Raw genomic sequence first — 18455 nt, forward strand, 5'->3', positions numbered from 1 at the left:
CCACGGCAGGAGGGGGACACGGGAGGGGGTGACCGCAGGCAGCTTGGGCTCTGCCCTCCCTCTGCCCCATCCCCAGGGCACACGCAGCCCCTCCTGCCCTCAAAACACCCCCCCGTTACCTGGTGCCAAGATTCTGCAGCCAAGGACCCCTTTGACATCAAGCTGGGTGTCCAAGGGGGGCATTTCCCTCCCCCAAAAAACCCTTCTTGCCTCCTTTATCCCCAGCCCAGCGTGCTTCAGCGCTGGGGTCTTGCTTGGGGCACAGACAGCCCTCGCCTCCCTGGGCACCCCACGGCAGGTGGACGAGGAGAGGGGACGCAGAAGCATCGCTCCTGCCACGGACTAACAGGAATACCACCCCCTCCCAGCACCCAAAGGACACGCTCCCCTCTCTTATACCCAGGCTCGGTGCAAAGGGATCCCCCCAAGCATCCCCCAGTGCCGAGGCCAGGACGTCGGTGTTTGCTCCTTATTCCCCCCACCCATCCCACATCTGCCCCAGCTCTCCTTCATCCCATCGCTCTTCATCACACAACCGGAGCCATCGACCCTTCTTTGCTCGGCCATAGCCCCATCCCTCCGCCAAACGTCGTCCCCCCCCAAAACCCTCCCACTGCAAGGCCAAAGACGTCGCGTTAGCAACCGCAGCCTGACAGCTCCCAAAATAAAGACACTGAGTGACTGGCCTCCTTTCTTCAGAAATATAGAGCAGAGCCCAGCCTGCTGGAAACCTGCTGGGATTTCCTGCTCCTGCTTTTTCCAGCTGGGTGATTCCCCACCGCCGGCAGCACTAGATGGTGCTGTGCCCCTGCCCGCCACCGGCTCCCGCGCACCCCAAAAATAGATGAGATGAAAAATATGCGATGGTTTGGAATAGAGAGATGAGGGGAGAAACCCCGTCGCAGCATCGTGGCTTCCTCATCTCTCCCAGTGGTACCCAGCGGTGATGGCCACGGGGCTTAGCTTGACGAGATGTATGTGAGCAGAGAGGGGAAAATCAGCCCCCCTGCGCCCACTCATCGTGGTTGGGGTGAGCTGGGTGCACCCAGAAAGGTGCAAAACAAGCAAAACCAGCCCTCTCTTTGCTGCCTGGGGGGGGACTGGGCAGCACAGGCGTGGGAGAGGCTGGTGGTCCCCATCCTCCTGCAAACACGGAGGCCCCACCATGACATCCCACTAGCATCACCACCAGCATCACTTGAGCGGGTCACAGCTCTGCCAGGAGCTGGACACGCCAACCAGGCAGCTTCTCTAACAGCCACGGATGTTAATTACTGAAAATTAATACACAAACTAGAGCCAGGGCTAGAGAAGCAAATGGCCGGGGAGGTCACAGGGAGCCCCGTGGGGCTGGCTGGGCTGGCAGCACCCTGACCAGATGCCAGGTCTGCTTTTTAACAAAAGCCACTCTCCTAACACAGACCATTGACGGGTTTCAGGGTCAGCACCAATCGCACATCCTAAAGGCACCCCAGGCCCTCGGAGGGGAAACAGCAGCAGGCACACAAAAGCAGCTCCTGCCACCCAAAAAATACTCTTGCACACACACAACTACAGCAAAACACCAGCAAAAACCCTCCTAAAAAACTCACCTCCATCCCCACCAGCCTGCTCTTCATCCATTCCTCTGCCCCCCCCCCAGGCTGAGAGCCCAGGGGCAACTAAAGGGGATGCCTGAGCCGCTCCATTGCCAAAATCGGGGTCCTGGAACAGGGACAGAGCTGGGGACTGGGCAGCCCACCACCACCATGCAGAGACATGCTGGGAACAGGGCAAAGATGGGGGAAGTGGAGGGAGGCACTTTAATTTCCAGGCTCCAGGTGGGGGCAATTCAACCCACCCAGCCCTTGAGAGACCAGAGGGCCCCTCGTTAGCACAAATGAGGATCCAGATGGGACACCCCGTGCCCCAAGTGTGGGCTGATGCTCTGGCCCACGGGTCTGCTCAAGGTGGGGGAAAACAAGCCCAGCAGAACTCTGCGAAGTCCAAAAGCACTTGTTTTGCTGAGAGCTTCACCAACAGGGCTGGAAAGGGAAGCGACTGAGACAGCCTGGTGCCGCGGGGAAAGCCCCATCCCGCGGCTGCGGAGATGCTCTCGCTCACCCTGAGCCACTGCTCAACCCTCCCTGCACGGGATGGAGATTTTGCAAATGTGCTAAACGCTGCTCTGCTGCAAAGGTCAGATCCTGCTTTGTGTTCCTGCTGTGGCACAACCCCCCTCGGCTCTTCTGTGCCTCAGTTTATCCAGCTGGAAAAGGGCAGGGGGACACCCTGGGGTGCACAGAGGGGGGCATATACCTTCTTCTGGGGCTGGGACTCAGTTTTCGCACCCTTTCAAGCGCCTCTCCAACCCTTCCAGCACCGTGAAGGGCTGAGGGAGGGTGCGATGCTCTGACAAAAGGGGGTAAAGCCACAAGCAGCCCCTTCCCCTTGGCCACGGTGAGGGGCCAGCAGCTCCTGGGTCCCCCCCATCTCCTCCCCGAGGCAGAGACCTTCCGCTGAAAAAATAAGATGCCAGGAGGTCCCTGGGGATGGGTGCAGGCAGAGGAGGGATGTCCCCACTCCACGTCGCTCCCCTGGGACCTTGGGTGACCCCAGCGAGGCAAGGGGGCTGGGGTCACCCAGGGCTGGAGCCCCCTCCACCCCCATGCAAACCCTGCCCCCTTCTCTCCCCTCCGCACCCCGACGGGGATTTCCAGCCTCGTCCCGTCACCCCGAGCAGGATTTCCTCTTGGCAGGCGCTCGCCCTGAAACCCGGCATGGCGGCAAGCGGCTGCTCCCACCCGAGCAAGCACCGGGAGAGAAGCAGCCGGTCTCCAAGGAGCGGGAGGGTTGGCTGCATCCCACCCCCTCGGCACAGCACCCTGCGCCCGTCCTGACGTCAGCCGGGCTGGAGACGGCACCGAGTCCTGCCTGGAGACCGGGGAGAGGCAGTGGAAAATCCACCTGCGGGAGCACGAGGTGAAAGTTAATTAACCTCGCACAGGCAGGCCATGGTCTCCCAACACCGGCGCCCGGTGAGCTGTCGAGAGGGAGCCAGCGCCTGCCGGGATGCCTGTCCCGCTCGGCACGGAGGGATCGGCACATGCCCGTGCCGGATGCCTTCGTGCCGCGGAGAGGTTGCTCTGTGCCTCCAAATATTCCTGGCACGGCACCGGGCCGCAGCGGTTGCTTTCCCACGGTGCGTAGCCGCAACCGGAACGATTCTTCCCCAACTCCTACCAAGGGGCTTGTTATTCCGGAGACACCTGGAGCACCCTCGGGCTGGGGAATACCTTGCCACAGTTATATTTTCCCTCTCAGGTCTCTTTCCAAGCCCTGCTAGGCTCACGTGCCGTCTCTGGCTCTGCACATCATTTATTTCAAGCACTGCTAAATGGTCCCCAGGGCTCTTTCTGGGCATACAGGGGCCAAAATGGCTCAACCCAGCATCCTGGAGATGCCTGGCTCTCCGGGAGGATACAGCCTAGGGATAAGTGTGCTGTGCTCACCCACGGTATTAGACACCAGAGAAGCCACACACTCAGGCCGTGAATATCCCAGCGCTGAGGCAGCGTCTCCTTTGACTGCGGCCCATGCAAGTTTGGAAGTGGCCACAGCTCTTCCCTGGGTGCCTCTTCCCATCCTCATCCATGTGTTTGTGCAGCAGCCCAAAGCAACCCGGGAGGGTTCCCCCTTCCAGGCAGGAGCATGGCAGCCCAGGGAGCGGGAACCACTGATCCCGGGGTTATCCTTGGAGCCACTCGCCGGTTTCTGGGAGCCCTGACCCATGCTTTGAAACCAGGTGGAGTAACCCCAGCCCAGAGAGCAAGGGGCTGCAGGACAGTTGGAAAAATCACCCAGCGCCGAGCGCCTTTTCCTTCTCGCTTTTACCCCATGCTGCCCCCAGTCCTCCGGCAAACTGGCAGGTACCCCTCTTCCATATTTACACCCTGAAACCCAAATTTAGAGTTGCAAAGCCTGACTGCCATGCTCAGATGAGGAATAAACCCCCACTGCCCTGGCAGGCCTAACAGGGGCAGCCGCTCAGCTCCCACCCTCCTGCTCTGACGATGCTCAGCCCCCGATCTGCTGCCCCCCCGGAGGAAGCAAACCGGCCCCAACTCCCACCCCAGATGGTGTCGGTCGGCGTTTTGGTCCCAGCCACTGCCTTGGTTTCTGCTGGAGCCTGTCCCGAGGCGCAAACAAGACCTAAAAGCCTTCCAGCCCTGCAGGCTGCCACCAAAGCCAGGCTGCAGCCGGTGGTACCCATCCCAAAGGAAGGATGCTGCATGGCGGGATGCTGTTACCAGCTCCCCACACTATCACAGCACACGAAGGATGGGTTCTCGCATGTAGCTTGGGGTGGTTTAAAAATAAAATAATGGAAAAACTTCTATAAGCCTGGCAAAATAAGGGTTTAGCATGAAGATTAACCAAAAAAAACCGCGGATTCACCCATTTTCTTCCAGGCTCGCGCCAACGCGAGGGCCGTGCAAAGTCTCCCCGGGGCGCTCGGGGTGAGATGCCCTCCCAGCTCACCCGTCCCCGTTGTCGTGCCGGTGCCTGGCCCAGCTCTGCTGCTGCCAGATGGGAAGGGAAGAAGCACCGAGTGGGGCCTCTGCGTCTGCGTCACGTCCTTGGGACGCAGCGGTGGCAGCAGGGACTCAGGGCCAAGCTCGGCTCCTGCTTACGCTGGCGGCAACCCAGGACAACGCTGCCGGGAGCCATGGGCTCCTGTGGAGCCGGTCCAGACCTACACCGATGTGCCGGCATTGGGAATCTGGCCCCGGATTCATCTGTTGTCGCTCCCCTCCTGGGAATCCCCCCGTTTCTGTGCTGAAAAGCAACGGGTGAGCATCGGCAGGGATGCCCACGGCCAAGACATGCGGCAAATGCCCCAGGTTGGGGGTGTTTTAGGGAAGGCGATGCTGGGGCTCCCCACTGCAGGTGCAGCATGATCCATAGGGGCTGGAGAGGTGCTTCCCTGCAAGCACCTGGGATTTGCAGGGCAGCCTCCCCACAGCCACCTCCAAACCCTCCGTCCAGACCAGGCTGAGCTGCCTCAGCGACACCAGGATGCTGCTTTGCCCCATGCCAGGAAGGAGCATCCCACCGGGACGGCTTCACCACACTCTTCAGCTGCCCTCAGTCCCATCCACGGGAGGGAAGCGGTAGTTCATCAGCTGTGCTGACCCTAATGACGCGGTTGCTCCACGTGGGATAAACTTCTGTAGTCCTGGCACCTCTGGGCATTGGCTCTTCTGGGGCGGCTTCGAGCCTGCCAGCCCCCCGCAAAGTCTCCCCCACACCCCAAAATCGCTGCTGCTTCATCCCCACCTCCCTGTCCCTCTTCCGAGGTTGCTCCGGGGCTACGTGTGGCCCAACAGCTCCAGGCTGAGCCGGCAGCCCCTTGTGTGGAGAGGCGGGATGGGACAGGGCTCGGAGCAAGGAAAGGCCATGGCAGGATCGGTGTGGGAACACGGTGCAAGCCGGTGCCTGGAATGCAGAGCAGGGATCTGCACCCCAAACCCAGCGTCCCCCCCAAAATGTGGCACAGCAACGGCACGGCGATGCCCCGCTCGCTCCCACGGCACTCGGGACCTTCGGGAGCGAAAGCAGCGGGATGGGGTGTTTTGGTCACAGTCCAGAGTCAAAAGTCGCCCTGCAGAGGGGCTGTGGGACCCCGGCAGGGTCCCGTGCAGCCGAGCACAGGAACCGCTGTGCCACCACGTTTGGGCTTTTGGTGAGAGCAGCCAGGTTAGAAAGCACCAGCCAAAAGGCCTGAGCGGGGCTGGCCTCCAAAATCCCCCCACCCACAGCCCCAGCTCTGCGTCAGCCGCTTCCCCACCGCCCCGTCAGTGTCTCCCCGGGGTCACGGCACCGTCACGGCCACGCTTCTCTCCGCTTTGCTGCCGGTTGGGGTGTCCTGCTCACCCCTGGGAATCCCAGCCTGCCCAGACCTCCCCTGCCCATCCCAGCCTCCTGTTGAACCCCAAATCCATCCCCAGCCGGGTCCCAGCACACTTCAAGAGGAACCTCTTCCTATGGGGCTACAATAAACAGGGCCCTGCTCGGCAGCTTTTACTTCTATGCATTTTTCCCATCTATAAACCAAATAAATCCGGCTGGCGCTCCCCTTGGCACGGCCCTGTTGCCTTCATCCCCGGCAGCATCGAGGCCGTGGCTCGGCAAAGCCTCCCCTTCCCACTGGGGCTCTCCCCGCTGCCGGGGAAGGCCGAAGGGTTTGGGCAGATGCTGCATCGTCCGAGGGGATGCGGCGGCGGGGGAGAAGGATGCAGAAAGGCCCAGGAGGGGTATGCTGCCTGGTGGGAGGGATGCAGGTGGGCTGGAGGGGATGCTGCCCGGTGGGGATGAAGGAACCTTGATGGAAGGGATGCAGGAACCTTGATGGAAGGGATGTAGGAACCTTGATGGAAGGGATGTGGCCAGGCTGGGGGGCTGCAGGTGGGCTGCAGCCTGGAGGAAGGGATGCAGCCAGGCCGGGGCGCGGGGGGGGATGCAGCCTGATGGGAAAGTAGGAACCCACTAGAAGGGATGCAGCCAGGCCGGGGGGGGGGCGGGGGATGCAGCCCGGCGGAAAACATCCAGCCCGGCCGAAGCAGGAGCCTGGAGGAAGGGATGCGGCCAGGCCGGGGGTTGCGGGGGGGGGGGTCTGCAGCCCGGCCCGAGGGGTGCAGGTGGGCCGAGGGGCTGCAGCCTGCCGGGGCGGTAGGAGCGTGGGCGGGGAGGGCTGGAGGGATGCCGGGGGGGCCGGGAGGGATGCCGGGGGGGCCGGGACCGATGCCGGACCCACCTCGGGGGCCACCTGCAGAGCGCGCAGCCTCACTCGGGCTCACCGCAGCGCCGCGGGGGAGCCCGGCGCGGCCCGGGGAAGGGAGGAGGGGGGGGGATCGGATATTATTAAGGGAGGGGGGGGGTGGTGGTCGGCGGGCCCCTACCTCCAGGGTCCGGATCTCCTTCTGCGTGAGGTCGTTGGAGGCGGCGCACTTGGTGCGGAGCCCCTCCAGGTTGGAGATGCTGATGTCGATCATGTTCTGGACCAGCTCGCACTGCTGCAGCGCCTTCTGCAGACTCAGCTGCTGCTCCTCGCTCCTCGTCATGTTGTCCTCATCCATCGCTCGCCGCGCCCCCCCCCGCCCCCCCCCACCCCCCCACCCACCCACCCCCCCCTCCACCCTCCGCCGCCCCCCCCCCAGCCCTCCCCTCCCCGCTCAGCCCCGCTCCGCCGCCGCCCGCAGCATCGCGGCCCCGCGGTGCCCACCGAGGCGTCAGCGCGGCGCCGCCGCCGCCTTCCCCCCCCCCACGGCCCCCCCCCACCCCCCTCCACACACCACACACACACACACCCCCCCCACACACACACACACATACACACACACACCCCCCCTCCACGCTCCGGGCGCGGCGGGGCGGGGGCGGCGCGCTCCCGCACCGCGGGGCCGCGCTCGCTGCGCGCTGCTCCGCGCGGTAACGGCGAACCCCCCCCCCCCCATCACCACCGCCATCCTCATCCTCATCCCCATCCCCATCCCATCCTCATCCCCATCCTCATCCTCGTCCTCATCCCCATCTCCATCCTCATCCTCATCCTCATCCCCATCCCCATCCCCATCCCATCCTCATCCCCATCCTCATCCCCATCCTCATCCTCATCCTCATCCCCATCCCCATCCTCATCCTCATCCCCATCCCCATCCTCATCCTCATCCTCATCCCCATCCTCATCCTCGTCCTCATCCCCATCTCCATCCTCATCCTCATCCCCATCCTCATCCCCATCCCCATCCTCATCCTCGTCCTCATCCCCATCCTCATCCTCGTCCTCATCCCCATCTCCATCCTCATCCTCATCCCCATCCCCATCCCATCCTCATCCCCATCCTCATCCCCATCCTCATCCCCATCCTCATCCTCATCCTCATCCCCATCCTCATCCTCGTCCTCATCCCCATCTCCATCCTCATCCTCATCCTCATCCCCATCCTCATCCCCATCCCCATCCTCATCCTCATCCCCATCCTCATCCTCGTCCTCATCCCCATCCCCATCCTCATCCTCATCCCCATCTTCATCCTCATCCCCATCCCCATCCCCATCCCCATCCTCATCCCCATCCCCAAACCCATCCTCATCCCCATCCTCATCCTCATCCCCATCCTCATCCTCATCCTCATCCCCATCATCATCATCATCATCATCATTATCATCACCCTGCCACCGCATACAGGCAACAGCCCCCGGGTCGGGCATGGAGGGGGGGTCCTGGGGCAATATGGGGGGGCTGGGGGAATATGGGGGGGCTGGGGCAATGGGGGTCCCTGGTGTAACAGGGGGGCTGGGGTAATGTGGGGGCTGGGGTAATATGGGGGGGCTGGTGTAACAAGGGGGAATTGGTGCAATGGGGGGGACTGGGGCAATATGGGGGGGCTGGTGAAATGGGGGGCCTGCTGCAGCGGGTGGTCCTGGGGCAACATCGGGGCCTGGTGTATGGGGGTCCCTGGTGCAACAGGGGGACCCTGGTGTAACTGGGGGGGGCCTGCTGCAATGAGGATCCCTGGGGCAATGGGGGGGTCCTGCTGCAATGGGGGCGAGCCTTGTGCAACGGGGGATGCCTGGTGCAAAGAGGGGGCCGGGGTCAATGGGGGTCCCTGAGGCAATGGAGGGGGGGCTGGTGCAAAAGGGGCCCAGCTACAAAAGGTGCAGCTGCGGGGGTACAGGGGACGTGCACCCCCAAATGCCTAAGGAAGCCGTATTGGGGTGCAAGGGGGAACTGTGCTGCAGCCCCCACTGCGGAAAGAACCGGGCAGGAGTCACGAAGGGCCGGTTCCCCCCCAGCTGCCCTCCCACCCCCCAGCCCCCCATGGCACGGAGGGGATGCCGATGCTGCTCAGGGCCAGGCCAAATCCTGCCTTGCCCTACGGACCCCAAGGGTCGCGCAGAAGGGGACAACCTGGGGGCGGGGGGGGGCAGCCGGGATGGAAATCTGCAGCGGGGTCTGGGGAAAGCCAAGGAGGGACCCTGCAGTCCCTGGCCTAGCAATGGGATTTCGCCCGAAAGGGAGTAAAACCAACTAAAAACCAACTGCCGCGCGCCGCAGAGCGTCCAGAGGCCATGGTGATGACCCATCGCTCACACCCAGGCTGCTGGGTAGAAGCCAAAAAAGCCCCCCCAGACTCTGCGCACCCCTGGATCTCCATTTCCCAGCAGCCAGAGCCCCTAGAAAAGCACTACACCCCCCCCCCCCCCCCCGCAGGGGATGAACCCCACTCCTCCCTAGCACACTTGGCTATTTTGGGGTTCAGCCCAGGGACCAGCAGAGGAAAGGGGGTGCAGGCAGCATGCACTGCCCCCCCAAAGCTGGAGCCTTTCCCTTGGAGAAAAGCCTTTTCCTCTGCCGGCTGCTGTGCTTGAGAAGCTTTACAGGAGCTTGGTATATGTGTATAAAACATTTTATTTACATATTACGTGTGTGTATATATACATAAAAATATATAAATATATATATAATTTTATATATAAAAATATATATAATTTTATATATAATTTTTAGATATCTATCTATAAAAGACACCCAGAGCCAGTCAAGAACAGCCAAGCCTGACCAACAAGCTCAGCAGTTATTCAAGAGAGATGGAACCAGGACGATGCTGCAAGAAACTCCACCTATCCCACTCCCCCAGAGCAAAGCTTCCTCTCACCCATGGCCTCCTTGGCTTTGGATATTTGACTTTATTCCCAGTCGATGCACCCATCCCAGTCCACATCAACTCCACGGAGAACACAAGCCAAATGGCTTTATCCATCAAATTAAACTAGCCGTGCCTGCAGCGGTCGTCTCGCTGCGAATCGGGATATGGCTAAAAAAGTTTGAAATTTGCTGGGTTTTGCCTTTTTTTAATCAGATGTTTTCATTTCCAGGCTTGCCCCCGTGTTGGGATGACCACACAGGTCCCTTGTCCTCCCTCTCACTAGCAAGCCATCTGCTTCCCTACAAAAACTCTCTTTGAGGGTGGGAAGAAGCAGGTTAGAGGGATTTTATAGAAATTACTGGAATTTTAGCTTTTTGGTCGGTTTTGTGCTGTCCTGCCAGGAAGGGACCCAAAGCTGCAGCCACCCTGGCTCTGCAGAGTGTCCCCAACCCTGACTGTAAGGGGGACTCGGAGGGACTCCCCCCACGATGGGAAACGCCAGCAGCTCCCCGGGTGAGAGCGGGGCAGTGGCCGAGGGCAGGACCCTGCCTGTACCCGCTGCCTCTGGTCAGGGGAGCCTCCGAAGGGGTTGTGGGGGCATGATAAAGCAGAGGAAAATACATCAAAAGGGTTCAAAAAGCCAATTCTGTAAGAAGAATAAGATTATAATATAATATAATATAATTATATAATACAATATAATACCATATAATATAAATAAAAAGGGGATGCCAGACTACCATACCCGAACAGAAGAGAATAATATGATATAATATAATATAATATAATATAATATAAATTAAAAGGGAATGCCAGACTACCATACCCAAACTGAACAAAATAATAATAGAATAATATAGTATAATATAGTATAGTATAGTATAATATAATATAATATAATATCATATAATATAATATAAATAAAAAGGGGATGCCAGGCTGAACTGCACAGAGCTGTTACCTTCTGCTCCACGTGTTTGGATCAGGCTGGAACTCACTCGGGCACTTTGCAAATCACAGCGGGACCAGGCGGTGAAAACCCACCTGAGCGACAGAGCGGGCAGCTGGAAGGAAAAACCTGGTGCAATTTCATAATACAGAGGATCCCATTTTTGCTGGGCTGCGTTCTCAGTTTTGTTCTTAATTTCACATGCATACAGATACAGATACAGATATTTATATGTTTCAACTGGGTGTTTTAGCTGGGGCGGATGGGAGGTAGCGGCACTGCAGCAGCTGGGTTGCACTGGTGGGCACTGATGGGCACTGGTGGGCACTGGTGCAGCCCCAGGGGCTGCAGGGGTCCCAGGGGAGAAGCTTCCTCCAGCTCTGCTGGCTTTTCCTCCAGGAAGAAGGAAGCAGAGCCCTGCAGAAAGGCCGACATTCGCTTGACTGCTGTGGCAGGCGCTTGGGGAAGGCAGCGATCGCCAGATATTTAACTATCCCCCGTGTTGGAAATGCGATGCAAATCCTGCCATTAACTGGAGCACAGGACAAAAAAAAAAAAAACAAAAAACCACCACGCTGGACATTTTCTCTCCTGACGGCTTCTGGGGTTAATCAAGTCTTTCAATAACCAAACCAGAGATAAGAGGGCAAGGCACTCTCTGTACTCAGCACATTTGCAACAACAGATTATTTTTTAACCTAAAACATCCAAGCTACCAGGCCAGCCATTTCTGGGTCCGCTGTTCCCAGATCCGATTACAAGGGAGGGAAGGATGGGATGGTACCCAGAGGAGAGAGGATGCCGAGAGCGCCAGCTCAAATTTGGGGTGCTGGGGAGCAAGCGGGTCCCCCTTGGTATCCTTTGCCCATGCTGCTGCCCTCCCTCCCCACAATGCCGACAGCTTCCAGTGCAAAAAGAATTCCCACAATCCCAGTATCTGTCCTTCAAAATAAATAAATAAAATAAAGCAAAATAAAATAAAGGAAAATAAAGCAAAAGAAAATAAAGGAAAATAAAGCAAAATAAAATATAGCAAAAATAAAATAAAGCAAAACAAAACAAAATAAATGCAAGCAGGGAGACTCCACTGGGGAAAAAAAACCAAAAACAAACCAAAACCACCAGCAGCATAAGACCTGCCGTGATTCCGGGCGTACGCTGAACCTCATGCTGCCCAAAAAAGCCTATTGCAGTTGGTGGGACAACTCACATTCTTGGAGCTGAGCTGGGCTGGCCCGGCCTGTGGTGTGAAAGGCGGATGCACGTCATGGACAGCGGGAACAGCCCCGAAATCAATAAGAAAATCTGTGTTTTTCTATTCTACAGCCTTGGACAGCTTGAATTATTCATTTCCTTTCTTATCAGCCGCCTGGATTCCGTACGCAGGCTAGCTGTGTGCGTTGTTACTCAGCAACATTAACTACTCCATTTCTTAAACATGAGTTGTTTTTGGCACAATCAGTTCATATAGAATGTATCTTGTGATGACTTAATTCACCTTTGTTGGTTTTCTTGCATGTCTGTGAGCATGAAGCTATGGGAAGTCTCTTGAAACCAGGTTCATTTTCACACGGCGCCTAACGAGGAGGATGCTCTGCCGGCACACAGCATCCAGCTGGGAAAGGAGAGGGCATCCCCTTGGCAGGGCCGGCTCATCAGGAGAACCCAGCCAAATCCCCCCTTGTGAAACCAACCCTTCACTGGCTCGTACATCCCTGCAGCATCACACGAGGCTTTTCCCACCAAATCCCCCCCCAAAATGACTCCACGAGGCTTTTACGTGCCATTGACCATCAGCCATGAGTGCTAAATCGTTCCTCTGGCTTCTTGCTGGCCCCTTAAATTCAGGGTTGTCTCCATTCCTCTTAGAGGCCAGGTGCCACTCCGCATGTGAGGAGTCTTTCTGATATTAGCATTTTTATTTCTTTATTATTAATATACCGAACAGCATCTCCACCTCCATGCTGGATGGGTCCATCTCTTGGATTTTGCCTCCCAAGAAGCCCCCATTTCTCTTCCCTGTGAAAGAGCATCTCTGCCGCCATCATCTCTGCCACCATCTACCTGGAATTCCCTCATCCTCTTCCAAAGGGATGCACCCGATGCCTCAGGGCTGTTAACGAACCTATCGACAGAGTTATAAATTTCTAGCTCTGTCTACCAAGTCGGATGCGACCTGCCGGTCCTTTACCCAAGAGATATAACAGGTAAATAAGCCAGGACAGACAGCTCAGACACTGGTTAATAATTCAGCCAGTCCTAACGATGCAGAATCATTGCAGGGGGATGCACTCATCAATTATAACAATAGTAAATAATGACTAATTTAAAAAAAATAAATAATCTTTAAAGCAATCTGGTCAAGAAAGAGGTGAAATTGCTCATGAGAGATATCACCGTGGATTTGAGCGTGCACACAGGCCGCAGGCAGAAGAATTTGCCTGCCCCCTCCAAAGATTTTGCCTGGTCTGGAGCTCAAGATTTATTAATGATGGGGCACAGTGGGGGAGAAAACCCCTGGAAAAATCCATTTTGAAGGGCAAGAGCCTGCCCCCAGGCAAAGGCAGATGCGAGGAGAGAAGAGCAGCTCCGGACTTGCTACGTAGGGGAGAAGCCCAAGCCCGTCAGGGCTCCAGGTCGCACCTTTCAGCCGGTGTCCGGGTGCTCGGGAAGGACCTCGCAGCTCCTCGCCTGCCATCGGAAGGGCCATCTGTCACGGCCATCATGCGCCCAGAGGAATGGCTGAGGCTTGCTGAGCTCAGCTTTGAGCTCCTGCTTTCTTTCATGGGGCTGGGGGGAAAAAAAAGGGAAAAAAAAAATAGGAAAGCAGCTGCCCTCTGGCAGCTTTTTGGGTTTCTACAGGATTCAACCTGGAGCTCTTGATGTTTTCCCTTCCCTTCCCTTGCCAGCAAAAGGATTTCCCCCTGATTTTTTTCTTCCCCCCCAATATACTCCCCATCACATCTACTTCCCAACAGATCTCTTCCCATCACCTCTCCGCCTGCACTTTCCCAGCCAGAGCCCCTCACCACAGCCCGGCTTTCCTTTCTCCATCCATGGCATGTAAACCGGAGCAGCGCCTGAGCATCCCCGCCAGCCAGCTTAGGCTGTTTTTCCCTCTAAGCCAGTTTTCTAAGGAGGCTCCAGCCATTTGCCAAAGCCCAGCGTGAAATAGCATGGATGCCTCTTCCTCTGGAGGCAACTCTGGAAAGAAAAGGCCGTATCCAGCACCTCCAGGAATAGCTGGGAGCCACCCGGCCCCCGGCAGAGACACCCCCGTTACTCAGCCAAGAGCTTTGGTAGCACGAGGGATGGGAGACGGGGTTGATTTTTCAAGTTAGTCAACCAGAAAAAAAAGAGACCTGCAAAACTTCGGGCTGCTCTCACGCACCAGGAAGCGGCAGGGATGGGGATAAAGGCGTCATCCTCCTCGCAGCCACCTCTCCAGTTTGCTGCTCCCGTCACACCGGGTGAACCACAGCAGGTCTGCTCTCCTCCAGCGCCCAGGCAGCCCCCGGAGCTGCTGCCCTTGGCCCCAGCCTGCAGCCTTCAGGTGCCCCTCTCACCCAACGGGGTTTCCAACAGCGGGGTCACCCCAAAAGCATGGTCACAACTTTGCTCTGGCAATTCCTGGTGCCGCGCTCTCTCCAAAAGCACAGGCACCATGCTTTGCTTCGGTGAACACCAGCACCGCGCTCTCCCCAAAAGCACCACAATCTTACTTTAGCAATTCCTGGTACCGTAACCTCCCCAGGAGCGTCCCCACAACCTTGCTTTAGCAACTCCCAGCACCCCGCTCTCCCCAAAATCACATCCGCAAACCTGCTTTAGCCTTTCCCAGTGCTGCACTCTCCCCAAAACCATGCCCACAACTTCACTTCAGCAACTCCCAGTGCCACAGTCTCTCCAAAAGCATGCCTGCAGCCTTACTTTAGCAAATCCCAGTGCCACGCTCTCCCCAAAACCATGCCCACAACTACAATTTAGCGATTCCCAGTGCCGTGCCCTCCTCAAGAGCACAAGCGTGACCTTGCTTTGGTGAACGCCAGCACCGCGCTCTCCCCAAAAGCATGCCCACAACTTTGCTTTAGCAATTCCCAGCATCATGCTCTCCCCAACAGCATGTCCGCAGCACTGTTTCAGCAATTCCCGGTGCTGCCCTCTCCCCAAAACCATGCCCACTTCACTTCAGCAACTCCCAGTGCCACAGTCTCTCCGAAACCATGCCTGCAGCCTCGCTTTAGCAAATCCCAGTGCTGTGCTCTCCCCAAAACCGTGCCCACGACAATTTAGCAATGCCCAGTGCCATTGCCCTGCTTGAGAACACAAGTGTGACTTTGCTTTGGTGAACACCAGCACCACACTCTCCCCAAAACCATGCCCACAACTTCACTTCAGCAATTCCCAGCACCACGCTCTCCCCAAAACCATGCCCGCAGCCTCGCTTTAGCAACTCCCAGCGCCACGCTCTCCCCAAAACCATGCCCACAACTTCGCTTTAGCAATTCCCAGTGCCGTGCCCTCCCCAATAGCACAAGCATGACCTTGCTTTGGTGAACACCAGCACCGCGCTCTCCCCAAAACCATGCCCGCAACTACAATTTAGCAATTCGTGGCGCCGCACTCTCCCCAAAACCATGCCCACAACTTCACTCCAGCAACTCCCAGTGCCACAGTCTCTCCAAAACCATGCCTGCAGCCTCGCTTTAGCAAATCCCAGTGCCGTGCTCTCCCCAAAAACCATGCCCGCAACTACAATTTAGCAATTTCCAGTGCCGCGCTCTCCCCAAAACCGTGCCCACAACGACAATTCAGCACCTCCCAGCGCTGTGCCCCCCCCCCCCGGCACCCTCCCCCCCCCCAGTACAAGCACCGCCTCGCATCGCCAACCACCACCAATGCGTGGGGACGGGGCGGAGCGGGGCGGGGGGGGCGGCCGTACGGCCGCCCCCCCCGCCCCGCTCCGCCCCGTCCCCACGGTCTCGCGAGGCGGCGGAAGATGGCGCGGGCCGGTGGCGGGAATCTGCCGTGGTACAACCGGGAACGGAGCGTGGAGGGGGGGGGTAAAGCGGCGGGCGCTGTCCCGACCTGACCCCCCCCCTCGCCGCGGTGCGCTCTCTCCGGTGCAGGGTGGAGAAGTACCGGCCGCAGACGCTGTCCGAGCTGGTGTCTCACGGGGATATCCTCAGCACCGGTGAGTAACCCCCCCATCTCACCCCCCCACTGCCACAACACTACCGGGGGGTACTGGGTATCCCCCCCCCCCACCCCATGCCCGTTATCCCTTCTCCAGTGCAGCGGTTCATCAGCGAGGATCGGCTCCCGCATCTTCTCCTCTACGGTCCTCCCGGTACCGGGAAGACCTCGACCATCCTCGCCTGCGCCAAGCAGCTCTACCGGGAGCGGGAGTTTGGTTCCATGGTGCTGGAGGTAAGTGGGGATGGGTGATGGTTGGGGGTCCGTCATCCTCCCCCACCCCCCGGGTGCATCCTCAGGCAAGGATGCGGATCCACGCCATCTCCCTCCAGCTCAACGCCTCTGATGACCGGGGGATCGACATCGTCCGAGGGCCCATCCTGAGCTTCGCCAGCACCAGGACCATCTTTAAGTAAGTGGCAGGTCTGCGCTTCCCAAAACTCCCCGTCCCCTTGTCACAACCCCCCCCCCGCACTGACACAGCCTGCCCCAGCGCTCGGCTTGGGTGGTGGGTTGGGGGGAGCTTCTGGGGTGGGAAGCGTGCCAGCGCGGATGGAAGGAATCAGGGGTGCCCTCCAAGCAGGGAGGATGATGGTGGTAAGGATGAGTGATAAGGATGCTGGTCTGGAGGGGAAAGGAGGGCTCCCTGGGAGCGTTCGTGGGGGTCAGGGTGGGAATAAGCGTCCCCCACTTCCCCTTCTCCAGCACCAACCCAGAAGCCGGGACCAAAGCCACCCCCTTTCTTCTCCCTTTTTAAGGAAAGGCTTCAAGCTCGTCATCCTGGATGAAGCCGACGCCATGACCCAGGATGCTCAGAACGCCCTGAGGCGAGGTGAGGGGTGCTGGGGACCCCACACCACTGGCACCCCTTCAGCCTTTCCCAGTCTGGCATGGGGCAGGAGCCTGTACGAGGCAGCAGACAAGGACCAGTCTCTCCTCCCTCCCCTTTGCAGTGATCGAGAAGTTCACCGAAAACACCCGCTTTTGCCTCATCTGCAACTACCTCTCCAAGATCATCCCCGCCCTGCAGTCCCGCTGCACGCGCTTCCGCTTCGGCCCCCTCACCCCGGAGCTGATGGTCCCCCGGCTGCGGCACGTCATACAGGAGGAGGGGTGAGCCGGGGGGGTCTCCGCAGCATTGTCCGTGCCCCCTTTTTCCCCGTTGCCCTACAGGAGGAAGAGTAGCGGGGCTTGGTTTTCCACGGTTGTCTTTGCCTCCGGCAGTGCTGCCTCCCTCTGCAGCCCCAGGTCTTGTTTTCCAGGGTGGACGTGACCGAGGATGGGATGAAGGCTCTGGTGACCCTCTCCAGCGGTGACATGCGCAGAGCCCTCAATATCTTGCAGGTATGGACCCGGGCCATGACCGCTCTCCCCTCATGTAAGACAGCAGAGGTCCTGGAGGGTTCGGTGGAGGAAGGGCTGAGCTCTTCATCCCTCCTCCACCCTCCTCTTCCTCAGAGCACCACCATGGCCTTCGGGAAAGTGACAGAGGAGAATGTCTACACCTGCACGGGACACCCCCTCAAATCTGATATCGCCAACATCCTCGACTGGATGCTGAACCAGGACTTTTCCACCGCCTATCGCAGTATCCTTTGCCCTCCGCTGGCCCTGGGGTGTAATCCCCGCTGCCATAAATCCTCCTCTTTGCCGGGGCTTCCCATCCTGTGACCTCCTGCTCCGCCTGGGGTGGGTGCTGCTCGCCGGGGAGGGTCCTCGGGGCTGTAGCGGGGATGAGGAGTGGGATCTTGCAGGGAAAGGCCTGGAAGAAAGCCCTTCACTCGCTCTCGTCTCAGAAATCACGGAGCTGAAGACGCTGAAGGGCTTGGCCCTGCAGGACATCCTCACCGAGATCCATCTCTTTGTGCACAGAGGTAGGGGCTTGCGGGGCTGGCTCCCTGGGAAGGGACCTGGGAGGCCAACTGTCATGTCCCCCCCAGCCCACACTGACACACACCGTCTCCTTCTCTCCACAGTTGACTTCCCACCCTCGATCCGCATCCAGCTGCTGATCAAAATGGCAGACATCGAGTAAGTGTCTGCTCACCCCCGCCCAGTGCCCCAAAACACCCCGGCTGGGGGGGCTGCCAGTGTGCCCACCCCACGGGGGTCACCGCTATTGCACTGTGCCAGGTCCTGGCAGCCGGTGGGCACCGTTGGCAGATGCCCACGGCTCCTGCGCATCCATCCTAGCCAGGGCCGTTACACTGCCGGGACATGGATGCTGGTGTAAACACCCAAACCTGCCCTTGCCCCCTGCTCCAGGTACCGGCTGGCTGCTGGGACCAGTGAAAAGATTCAGCTGAGCTCCCTCATCGCGGCTTTCCAAGTCACCAGGGACCTGATCGTGGCCGAAGCCTGAGTCCTGCTGGGTGGATCCTTGCTTGCAACACTGGATCTCGCAGAAGCTGGAAGGGACCGTCAGCCCCATGCCCAGAGCTGCTCCCTGCAGCTGTTTCCTTTTTGCAAGCCTTGAGCCCGCAGCAGGGACGAGAGTCGGACAGTGTTGTTTCTGAGCTTCGGCGGGAAATACAGATGCCTCTAAAGCCCAGCAGGTTGCACTTGTCTTTTCTTTTTCCTCCTGTACAGCAAGGACCGAAGGGAGGTGGTCGAGGCTC

General features: G+C 58.6%; 2 protein-coding genes across 6 annotated transcripts in view; one reads left to right on the plus strand and one right to left on the minus strand.

Moving 5' to 3' along the window:
* Nucleotides 1–7128, minus strand: part of KSR2 (kinase suppressor of ras 2) — an 88421-nt gene extending 81293 nt beyond the window's left edge. For all 3 annotated transcript variants that reach the window (XM_069795341.1, XM_069795339.1, XM_069795340.1), the window contains exon 1: nt 6942–7128. In XM_069795341.1, the coding sequence (XP_069651442.1) occupies nt 6942–7118 (177 nt within the window). In that variant the 5' untranslated portion in view covers nt 7119–7128. The remainder of the gene's footprint in view (nt 1–6941) is intronic.
* Nucleotides 7129–15596: 8468 nt separating this feature from the next.
* RFC5 (replication factor C subunit 5) lies at nt 15597–18388 on the plus strand. 3 transcript variants are annotated; one of them, XM_069795347.1, is made up of 11 exons: nt 15597–15672; nt 15771–15835; nt 15935–16071; nt 16170–16249; nt 16596–16669; nt 16791–16950; nt 17100–17181; nt 17296–17425; nt 17634–17711; nt 17814–17868; nt 18103–18388. In XM_069795347.1, exons 1-11 carry the CDS (start codon nt 15641–15643, stop codon nt 18197–18199), a joined length of 990 nt encoding a protein of 329 aa, XP_069651448.1. In that variant the 5' UTR covers nt 15597–15640; the 3' UTR covers nt 18200–18388. The 3 variants fall into 3 exon arrangements, with proteins under 3 accessions (XP_069651448.1, XP_069651447.1, XP_069651449.1); XM_069795348.1 differs by having other exon boundaries at nt 15626–15672; nt 15940–16071; XM_069795346.1 differs by having other exon boundaries at nt 17634–17868.
* The last annotated feature ends 67 nt before the right edge of the window (nt 18389–18455 follow it).

Source organism: Haliaeetus albicilla, chromosome 10 (genome assembly GCF_947461875.1).
Source record: "Haliaeetus albicilla chromosome 10, bHalAlb1.1, whole genome shotgun sequence".
Lineage (NCBI taxonomy): Eukaryota > Metazoa > Chordata > Aves > Accipitriformes > Accipitridae > Haliaeetus > Haliaeetus albicilla.